We start from the raw sequence: 10,961 nt of genomic DNA, 5'->3' as shown, positions 1-10,961 counted from the left end.
GGGCTAAGATTTCCTTGGCAGTAATGATGACAATGAATTTAAAATCTATTTTATTATAGAGATCAGTTTCTAACAAATGGAAATGTATCATCTGTTCCTTAACTGTGTAAATAATATTAAATTCCTTTGAAACTGGAATCTGCAGGCACAGATATTCTTTAATCAATATTGCATATCTAAATAGAAGCCATCTTCAGGAAGATGGAGCTTTTGATCTTTATACCAATACTATACTATCTGAAGTGGTATAGATGAACAATCACTTTTAAGTAAGAATTTCCTCGTGAAAATTCTCTCATTTACCCACTATTCACAGAGGACTGGTTATGGTCAGTCCTGGGGTTTTACAGCTTGACAACACATACCCCTACCGCATTATTCTGAACAAACATCTGTCAGTACCTCACTTCAGTACGAGAAAACAGGCATCTATGACATCTCGGCAGTAACCACCCTCCTATCATCTGCATCCACCTAACCTGCTAGCATGTCCTTTAGACAGCAGCCAGTTTGAGGGTCCTTCAGAAGCATATTTACAATGTCATAAAATTTGTGTTCATATGCAAGTTTGTAATACAAGTAGACATCTTCACAATAAGTGAGTAACTTCTTCAGGTTTTTCACAGCTGTGTCAGTAGGCTGATGCTGTTTGTATCTAGAAAAGAAATAGAAGAATGTACAAGTTAAGATACTATATCTTGAGCGAGAGCTGTCTACTCTGACACAGCTACTTACATAGGAGACGATGCTGGAATCTGAGAAATTCTATCTATAGTATTAGGGGTCCTGGATAAACATGAAATTATTTCATTAAAAATGTTATCTTAATGCTCACTTTAATTGCAGTAAGTTCAGTACTCCAAAGGAGGCCTCTGAGGTTTAGAGTGTTTGGCACCTTGGGCAAGCTGAACAGCTGTCCTCCCATTTTAAATTCAGCGTGCTGTAAGTAAACTGTTCTCATTCATCTATTTGCATACGTTTGTTAAAAAAACATCCAGAAGCAAGAGATCTTTTAAGTTGATTTATTTTGAGGGGAAGAGAGAATCACACGCAGGCTCTGTGCTGTCAGTGCAGAGTCTGATGCAGGGCTCTACCTCACGAACTGCGAGATCATGACCTGAGCCGAAACCAAAAAGTTCTGATGCTCAACCGGCTGAGCCACCCAGGTGCCCCTGGGGATTCTTGACATCTGTTTGCCATCTCAGAGAGGCAGCTACAGACATGTTCTATTTAGCCATAGAATTCTTAACCCATGCCTTATCTCAAAGCAGAGTCATTTTAATACTTACTTTTTTGAAATCTCTTCAAATACACTAGATCTTAATAACCTTTGCTGCTTAAATTCTTCCAAGTAATTAAAGTCTCCTTTAACAATCACTTGTTGGTATAGAATTTCAGCCCAATCAGGAACAAAGTCATAGGCCTCAGCCACAATAGAAGCCTTATGAAAGGATGGAGGGGAAGAAGGATACCATTAGAACCCTATCTGATATAAAATTGAAGGCAAGGGGTTCTAAAAAACAACTTCCTACTGTTACATTCATGGTGAATGTGACCATCACCAACATGCGGAAAGACTATTAGCATTAGCATTGGGAAGTTTGGTGTTCGTTTGACATTTCTCTTCCCTTAAACCCCAAACATTTTCCTGTGGTATTTTTAATCTTCACAATGAGTTAGTAAAACTACTGAGAAATGGTATTTTTCCCACTAACTCAACTGTGTAAGGAACAGGAAAGGGGCTGATTCCCTGGTAACCTAAGTGCTAAAGCCAGCCTCCCAGCAGCCCTGACTCCCTATGCTAACCCAGGTGTACCATCCTAGAAACAGTGGGGCTAAGTGATACTCAGCCCATTAGCAGGAATGTTTCTCCAAAGGTTGTCTGCCTTTCTGCTGGCCTAACAGCAAGCTCCAACCTCTGTCCAAACAATATGCTAACAAATCCTGCCACGAAAAGCAATTTGGTGTATCGGACAGCTAAAAGTAAAAGCTTACAATTACCCTGATTCTGTCTCTAGTTCTGACATTCCAGGCAAGTGACTCAACCTGTGGGCCCCAGGAGAGGGGTGGCAGGAAGGGGTGCTGGCAACAAAGCTGACTTCTAGAGTTTCCTTCCTTGCTTACCTGGTAGAACCGAGGTAGAGCACTGATGCAGTCCATCAGCCTGTGGCGGCCCAGGTTGATGAGCATTGTGTTCTGGCCAGTGTTCAGAAAGTGAATCTGCAGTGTTATCAACTTGGTGAGCCGGTGACAGTGCAGGGCCTGTCGCACACAGGAGTCCTGAGAGACAAGGGTAGAGGGAGGCACAGGGGACATGTTGGCACGTCCCCTGGGAAACTTCCAGCAACTGAACTCACCCCTTCTGCCCCCCGTTGGCCCAAGGCTCCGTCTCCTTTCACTTGGAAGAGCCCAGGGAGCTCAGATAATTCCTACTGCAGACACCAAGCTCTAAGGCCGTTCTGGAATGAGACTCCACTGTTACCTTGGCATAACTCTCTGCTGCATCCAGCATCAGAGTCAGGGCTTTCAGCAGCAGCTGCTTCAGGTGGTACCCGTCCTTGAGGCGGTCCTCTGCGGGAGAGAAGGGGAAACCTGTGGGGTGTGTCTGACTCCGGAGGCTGGCTGCTCCCATCCCACTCAGTGATGGTGGGCTGGACTAGAAACATCCAGCTCACATTTGCTAGGAGGCAGGCATGTCTCACTCAGCTAAAGGCTACTGGACCAGAAGCACACACTTTGGAGCAGGGTTCATCTAGTTCTCAGAAGCATCAAGGCAGGCTCGCCCAGCCTCAGTGTACACATTGCTTCCGGATGGATGTCACCCCGGGTGCATGGGCTACAAGAGGGGCAAATGCCTTCCAAATCCCCTTCCGTCTCTTGTCTGCCCAGCTGGGGCCCCACTGAGTGGCAGTTAATAGCTGAAGTGGGTATTAATCCCCTTCTTAGTCCCAAAAACCTCTCCTGGCTGGCAGCACTGGCCTGAGGGCACTGCTGTGACCTTTCTCACCCCAGGGCTGAGACTCGATCAATTTCAGTTGGATGCAGGCAGCTGCCTCGTGGTTCTCCCCGATCTCCCGGCACATGCTGAAGCACAGAGCAATCATGTTGTGCTTCTCACTGTCTCCCGGGCGACAGCGTTTGATGTAGTCCAGCAGGGCTGTCTTCAGGGTACCGCTCTGCCCAGGGAAAAAGGGGAGTACCAAGGTCAACCAGTGACTGTGAGGGGGCATGACTGGCTGAGTCCCTTGGTTCTGAAAGTTCCTTGACAACTCCCAAGAAAAAGGAAAAGATAAGCAAAAATGAACACAAAAGTTTATGCTACCCTAAGAAAACAGGCACATCCTCTCTGCTGGTACAAATGTGAACGGTGAAACCTGTCAGAAGGGAGAACCCTCAAAAATGTGCACATGTGCATTACTCTAACAGTTCCATTTTTTAGGAATCTATCCCTTAAGAAGTAGAGAAACGTGCTGAGATGGATGTACCACAGGTATTCAATAGCAAACAACTGGAAAGAATCCAGATGTCCAGAACAAGGACTAAGAGAATACCATGTAGCCATTACAGCCAATGTTGGTTTGGGAAATATTCATGACATGCTTATTAAGTGAGAAAAGCAGGCTATTTTATATCTACACACCATGATAAAAGTTTTGCTAAAAAATACGTAACTACGTATGTATATATGTTTCTGGCCACATGTGCAGAGAAAGGGCCTACACCAGACTGTTAGCAGTGGCTGTCTCCTGGTGAGGACTTTTTTCTGTGCATTGTTGTTTTCCAAGTGTCTCTATAGTGAATATGCGTTACTTTTGTTATCAGGAAAAAAACTTATTAAAAGAATATTTCCGTGCACAAACCAAAAGGCCTTGGAAACAATTTTTAAAAAACCCTCCGGAGTATCCTGCAGGTGTACCTCAGCCCAGGACTTGCTCCTCTCCTCACAGTTGGACTGGTTTGTCCTGAAACTGGCCCAGCACTGGGGAGAGTTTTTCTGCTTTATCTCTTAGTCCTGATTGGCTGAGCTCAAGTTCCCAGAAGCCAAAAATGTGCCTTGGTTTTCAAATCTTCAGAGGTGAAAGAGGCTGAAGCAATCAATCAGCCAAATGAATGATTTGGGAACAGAGGCTCCGTAAGTGACATGCCTGGGGTCACATGGCACGCCGAAGACAGAGAAGTGCCCAGAGCCTAGAGGGCTGACAGGTCAGGCCTTGGCTTCCAGGCCTCCTTCCTGGTCATCACTGTAAGCTGCCCCACAGCCTTCCAAGCCCAGGCCTGGGCATTCCATTCACTTCCTAGCGGCTCTTGGCAACAGGCATTCTCATGGTCCCTTGAAAACTCTCCACTCAAAGCCATCAGACACAGCATTCTGAGCTGGCTAATCTACTTCCACATGGCTCCCAGGAAGGGTTTTTGCTTCCCCGGAGACAGCATTTAGACAGCCGAGGCAGGTGACAGGCTGACAGGAAGTGCACAAACTTGTTTTCCTCATTATTTAACATCTATTGGGATAATTGCTACCTAGTCTGAACTCTGTAACTTAAAACTACTGGTTACGGTGTGTGTCCTAGGAAGTTCTTTAATTCTCTCCCTTTGATCCCAGGGGGCCACCCTGACTGGGATTATTCCTGAGAAGTCAGCTGTAAAGTCAACAATATATGCCGTCCTGGAGCTCAAAATACTGTACACCTACCGGATCCAACTTCTTCCTCATCAGCACTTCAAAGTAGTGCTTTTTATGCAGCAAATCAAATATGTAGGTCATCTCATTGTACCTTCCAATGCCAGTGAGCAGGCGCACCTGGAAAGGGTGAGGGCAGCTTGCATCAGTGTCAGCTAGATCGCCGCTGCTCTCATCATTTCGGTTGCTTTCAGATGCCAACCTCCAGGGAGCAGAAGGGCTAATGGCAAGGCTGCCATTCTTAGCTCCCTCCCTCCCTTCCCATGTACCCAATGGGACCTCCTCTGGAGGATTCAGAAATGCTCGCCATTGGGCCACCACTGGCTGTTGCCTCCTCAGTCGTCTATAAACCTAAGTGTTGACGTGACATGGTAGGCAGGCACGCTTCCTCTTCCCACCACGCCTTATTACAGGGCCCGGTGGCTTGCTCACCCACACGGGTCAGTTTCAAGCCTGGGGAGATTGGGGAGGCACAGGAGGTGTGAGCTGTCAGCTCATTTCAGTTCAGAGACAACACTGAACCTTGTTTTGGGGGGAAACAGAGCTGTCTCAGCCCTCTAGATAAATGAGGGGCAAGGGGGTAGGACAGCCCTGGAGCATGGCATAGACCCTCTTGATATCTGCTCCTTTGGGACAGTCTCTGCTCTGATTTTGACAGTAAGCCTAACCTAGAGCAGAGGGTTGAGCTGCCCAGCCAGCTCCCAAGTAGGCAGTGGTATCCAGAGGAGCAAATGCCCTAAGACCATGTCAGCTCTGAACCGGTCCCCGGCCTATCTGTTCTCTCAAAGGTAGCCTCAGAATGGAGGCTGGGGGTTCAGGGGTGACTTACCATCAGCCCATACTCCTCACTGGGGGCCAAGTGTTTGTCTGTAAGCAGCCGGGCAGCCTGCAGGACTCGGCTGATGCCCTCCATGTGGCATGTCAGCGTGAAGCAGTGATGGGCCAGGATCAGCAGCTCCGTGGCTGGGTAGGTAAGGCAGTCAGGGTAAGAAAGGATTGCGAACCCTGGCAGCAGGGTGGAGGGGCCTATATAGACAGCCTGTCTGGAGAAGACTCTGAGATCCCTGACCTCACCAGCTTTGGAGTAAAGTGTGGCAATGGACATATAAAGCTTTAAAAATAGGCATACTTTTGAATCAGGAATTTATCTTAGGGAGATAATCATGAATGTGCATATAAATGTGCCTATAAGGATGCTTGTCACGGTGTTGGAAACAGAAAGTTGGAAGCAATCTTATACCAAAGTAAGGTATAAAATGTTTTAATTACATGAGAAATACTGTGTAACCAGTGACAATGATATAGAAGAATATGGTCATGGAAAGATGTTAATGACAGCATGTTCATAAAGTAATTATAAACAGTATACACAGGATAATGCCATTTTTGAAAAAATGCCTATAGACTTCCATAGAGAAAGATCAGATGGACACATACTACCGAATGCCTAGAATGAACTAGATATTGTGGAAAGCGAGCAGGCTTTCAAGTCACAGGGACTGGGTTCAAGTAACACTTCTGACACGTAACAGTTACAAATCAATCAACTTCTCTCAGCTTCAGTTACCTTCTAAAATGGGGACTGTAATATCCTCATTTTAGGGGATAACGTGAGAGTAAGGTAAGGTAAATGTTATATAAATGTTATAAGGTTACCTTCTTGTGTAAATTTTACATTTTGGGCAGCATTCCCATATTTATTTTCTGAATTTTCTTCAATGACTGATGGCTCTCCACCAAGAACTTATAAACTATGCTAGAAGGGAAGGGATCCAGAACAGGAACAAGGATCCAAGTTGAGTTTTGGAAAGACTAACTTGGGGAGACTTCTTGGAGACCGGCTTGGGCCCAAACATGTAAGAAAACAGCCAAGAACTTACTGCAAGACAACTCCCCATGGGGAACGGAGGAAATCTTGTCTAATAGCTTCATGCCTACCAACGTGCGGTCTTGACACAGAGTGGTCAGCTGAAGAAATGTCTGGCTTTCCTCTGCTGGGGTGAACATCTGCTTAAGTCCTGTATAAAAAGGCGGTGAGAAAGGGGCTGCTTTTAGCCTTGAGAGTTGAGAGAAAGCTAAGAACCCCATGCCAGGCACTCTGCCCAGTAATGCGGAAGGAGCTCCCAGTGCAGCTGTCTGCTTCGCTGAGCTCAGACACGTTGGCCTAGTGGTCACCTTATAGGTCAGCAGGAGTTCATTAGCTCCGAGAAAGGCATAGCTACTCTAAGCATAATCATAAAATAATAAACAAAAAGCAACAATAACAAAATAAATGCAGTGTGTTCTCTCCTCTGACAAGGGCAGCCTGGTAGTCTCAGAGGCAGCATGCACGATGCACATGAACATGACATGCAGATTCCTTATGCTGGCAACGTGGGAATGTGGTCTGAAAGACGTGGAGGCATGTAGGGTGGAGCACCTGTTCCCTCCGATGGGGTCAGCAGCTCCCGGGTCACCTCTTCGGCCACAAGTTCAGCCACTGTGTCTGGCTCGAGGCCCTGGGTGCTGATGAAAGCCTGGGCCCGCTTGCATCGGTCGGGCCGCTGAGAGGCCAAGATCGTCCTGAGCATGGCCTCACCATCCCGAGCGGCCACATCTGCATAGGAACAGCCCAACTCCTGAGAGGAAGGCAAAGTTGGTCAAAGCTACTGTTAGGAGCCAGGAAAAAAGCTAGCAAAAGGCATCCCTTTCTGAAATCCCATGTGGACAGACTCCACTATTTTCTCTGAGGTTAAAGATCCCTCACCCTGGGCAGAAACCTTAGAAGAAGGAAGCACTGTTTTCTAGCCCTTTCTTTCTCTTCACCAATGAGCTGAATCTAAGCAAGAGAAAGAAAGGCTTGTCTTCAGAAACCATCAGGTGACTCACCTCTTGTTGAACACTGAGCTTTTCAAATGTTATGAAATGTAAGAAAGTTGAATAAAAGGCAAGAGCCTCCACTCTGCTGTTCCCACAGCAGCAGCAAAACCCTCAATCTCCAAAGAAGCTCTTCCAAAGGGCTTTAGTGCCTGCCATTATTTCTCCTGTGTTCTTCCACTTCTCAGTGTCTATTATTTTCTCCCCTCGATCAGCACAAAGCCACAAACAATTTCTGGCTGCTCTGGTTCCTGTCTTTACAGTCATCACATTCCATTTTATTTTATAACTTATTTTGGGCTCTCCCGCATATGGAGACCTCCAAACAATCCTGAAGCTAACTAAGATATTATGGCTAGAAGGGACCTTCATGATTAAGTCATTTATAGATGGAGAATCAGGAGCCCAGAAAAGTGAAATTTCTTGCCCTCGCTTCTGGTTGGCTGGGGCACAGCCAGGACTCAAAAGGCCTGGCACTTGGCCTGGAGTCCCCGGTATTCCCAGGGATGGATTTACAGGGGCCGACATCTTGACGAGCCATCTGCTCTCGTGTCATGGTTATCACGTGAAGGGCCAACTTGGCAGCATCCAAAATCTATCTCCATCTTCCTGCTTCCCTCCCTCAGCTGCCCCAGAGGCCCCACCATTGGGCACATACCTTGGCAAGTTCATACAGACACAGGACCTGCCGACAGTAGTTCTTCCCATGGAGGCATTTGCTTGTCAGAGTTTCCAGATTAGTCACCACTTCATCCCTGGGGGGCAGCATCACAAGTGACTGACTATCCAAACTTGAAGCTGGAAGCAGATACAGGTTTGAGGGGGCTTTAAGCTGGCAAGTAAAGGCCTCTCCCAAGCCCCCTATGGCACAATCTGTTTGCTCACACTTTCCTCCCGTTACACCTCCATGACTCCCCCTGGGTCTGGGACCACTTGTGACTGGGCCCACACCCCACTATTTCATTGCCTTCTTCCAGGAAATCCCGGCCAGGAGACTTCAAAGGCCTCGAGAGGCTACACGAGACTCCAAGCCACCCAATGAACACTCTAGATAATTACCAAAGATGTCTGCTGAACCCTCCTCCACACACCCTCCCAATTTCCTCTCGTACCACCTAAGTCACCAGATCTAGCTGACTGTGTCTCTAAAACATCTCCCTGGTCACTGCCTGAGGTGCAGTCTTCACAACCCTGCATCTACGAGGCTGGCACCAGCCCCTGCCGCCAGTCTCCCCCTCCCCAACTCAATCTTCTATGGACTCTGAAGGATTTTTCCAAATCGGAAATGAGAAAAACCAAGGGTCAACCGGATAGAGGCCTGAAGCGCATGATAAAAATTAAAATCCATTCCTGACTTAAAAAATAAAAAAATCAAAACAACCTCTCAGCCGAAAATAGAAGAAAGTGGTCTTGAATTGAGAAAGGGTTTCTATTAGGAAAAAAAGTAGAAGGGAGAATTTAGATCACAGTGTTCCTAACAGCAAAAACAAAATTGAAGAATTTAAGTATGTATCAATACAGTACTATTGGGGTGCCTGGGTGGCTCAGTCCGTTGAGCAGCTGACTTCGGCTCAGGTCATGATCTTGCGGTCCGTGAGTTCAAGCCCCGTGTCGGGCTCTGTGCTGACAGCTCAGAGCCTGGAGCCTGTTTCAGATTCTGTGTCTCCCTCTCTCTGACCCTCCCCCGTTCATGCTTTGTCTCTCTCTGTCTCAAAAATAAACGTTAAAAAAAAATTAAACAAAAATACAGTACTATTAAACAATAAAGTCTTAAGCAAAATTAGTGTATTCATATAGAATGCTCTGCAGCCATTAAAAAGAATGAGGTCCAGAGGTGCTGGGCGGCTCAATCAGTTAAGTGTCCAACTCTTGATTTTTGGCTCAGGTCATGATCTTGCAGTTGTGGGATTGGGCCCCGTGACAGGCTCTGCACTGACAGCTCAGAGCCTGCTTGGGTTCTCTCTCTGCCCCTCCCCTGCTTTCTAAATACACAAAAATACACCCGGTACTAAAGTGACAAAATGTTGGAATTACCATTTATTGAACAAACTATCTTTCAAAGTAGCTATCATACAAATTGTTCCAACAAGCAATTATAAGTGTTCTTGAGACAAAAAGAAAAACAGAGTCTCAAAGAAACAGGTATAAAGGATAAAATAGAAATTCTGGAAGTGAAAAATAACTGAAAATTTAAAATCACAGAAATAAACTCAAGAGCAGCATGCAAATGCCAGAGAAAAGAGTCCGTGAAATTGAAAATGGACAGACAGAAATGATCCAATCTGAAAACAAGGAAAGAAAAATGATCCAATCTGAATTAAGACAAAAAAAAAAAAAGAAAAAAATTGAATAAAGTACAAGAACTTGTGAGACAGTAACAAAAGTTCTATGATTTGCATCACTGGAGTCCCAAAAGGAGAGGACTATGAGGACAGTGTTGAAAAAATATCTGAAAACATAAGGTCTGAAAACTACCTACATTTGGTGAAACACATACACCTAAATGTTCAAGTAATTTCAAGTTGCATCCTGGACATTTTGAATAGTATGAGACTCTGATTCTTGTTTAAATCTTAGGTTTTGGCTACGATATCCAACCCACGTTCTGTAGACTGTGTCGGTTTTTTTTTTTTTTTTTTTAAGGACCATTTTTTAAAAATGTTATTTATTTATTTATTTTTAATGTTTATTTTTTGAGAGAGAGAGTGTGAGCAGGGGAGGGGCAGAGAGAGAGGGAAACAGAGAATCTGGAGCAGGCTTCAGGCTCCGAGCTGTCACCACAGAGCCGACGCAGGGCTTGAACCCATGAACCATGAGATCATGACCTGAGCCTAAGTTGGATGCTTAACCAACTGAGCCACCCAGGCACCCCATGTTTTTTATTTATTTTTGAGAGAGAGTGAGAGTGTGAGCAGGGGAGGGGCAGAGAGTGAGGGAGGCAGAAGATCCAAAGCAAGCTCTGCCCTGACAGCCCAATTCAGGGCTTGACCTCAGAACTGCGAGATCATGACCTGAGCCAAAGTCAGATGCTTAACTGACTGAGCCACCCAGTGGCTGTGATTTTAATATCAGTTTTCAAATCCTTTGCAGTGCCATTCAGATCTAGCCTGCATGTGTGTAACATCCTATGCTCAGTCTGCAGCCTGGGTAGTGTAGTTGTTAATTCAGTTCTCAGAGTCTTGATACGCTGATTAGGAGCAGGTCTATATACGCAAAGCCCAGGATTGAGCCCTGGAGTTCATAAACAATTTTATTGTTGGGTTTCCTGAATCTCTCTCCCAAGTATTTTCCGGTTCCCTGAGGCTTCACTTTTCAACCTTCTGGCCAACAGCTGGAGTTTTAGCAGCCTCATTCTATCCTGCACTTTCCCTGACTGTGCCTGCATCCTGGGCCAGCAGACAGGATAATGCAAAAGAGAACAGGG

The 10,961-nt window shown here is 45.9% G+C and overlaps 1 protein-coding gene across 1 annotated transcript in view; it reads right to left on the bottom strand.

The window, feature by feature from the left end:
* Nucleotides 1-33: 33 nt before the first annotated feature.
* Nucleotides 34-10,961, bottom strand: part of SPG11 (SPG11 vesicle trafficking associated, spatacsin) — a 93,613-nt gene continuing 82,685 nt past the window's right edge. The window contains 10 exon segments of the mRNA XM_043555539.1: nt 34-655; nt 1,290-1,441; nt 2,125-2,280; nt 2,483-2,571; nt 3,008-3,176; nt 4,694-4,801; nt 5,511-5,644; nt 6,562-6,699; nt 7,101-7,299; nt 8,196-8,335. Of these exon segments, the coding sequence (XP_043411474.1) occupies nt 475-655; nt 1,290-1,441; nt 2,125-2,280; nt 2,483-2,571; nt 3,008-3,176; nt 4,694-4,801; nt 5,511-5,644; nt 6,562-6,699; nt 7,101-7,299; nt 8,196-8,335 (1,466 nt within the window). The 3' untranslated portion in view covers nt 34-474.

This window comes from Prionailurus bengalensis, chromosome B3 (assembly GCF_016509475.1).
Source record: "Prionailurus bengalensis isolate Pbe53 chromosome B3, Fcat_Pben_1.1_paternal_pri, whole genome shotgun sequence".
Classification (NCBI taxonomy): Eukaryota; Metazoa; Chordata; class Mammalia; order Carnivora; family Felidae; genus Prionailurus; species Prionailurus bengalensis.
This window is presented reverse-complemented; position numbering and strand designations above follow the sequence as displayed.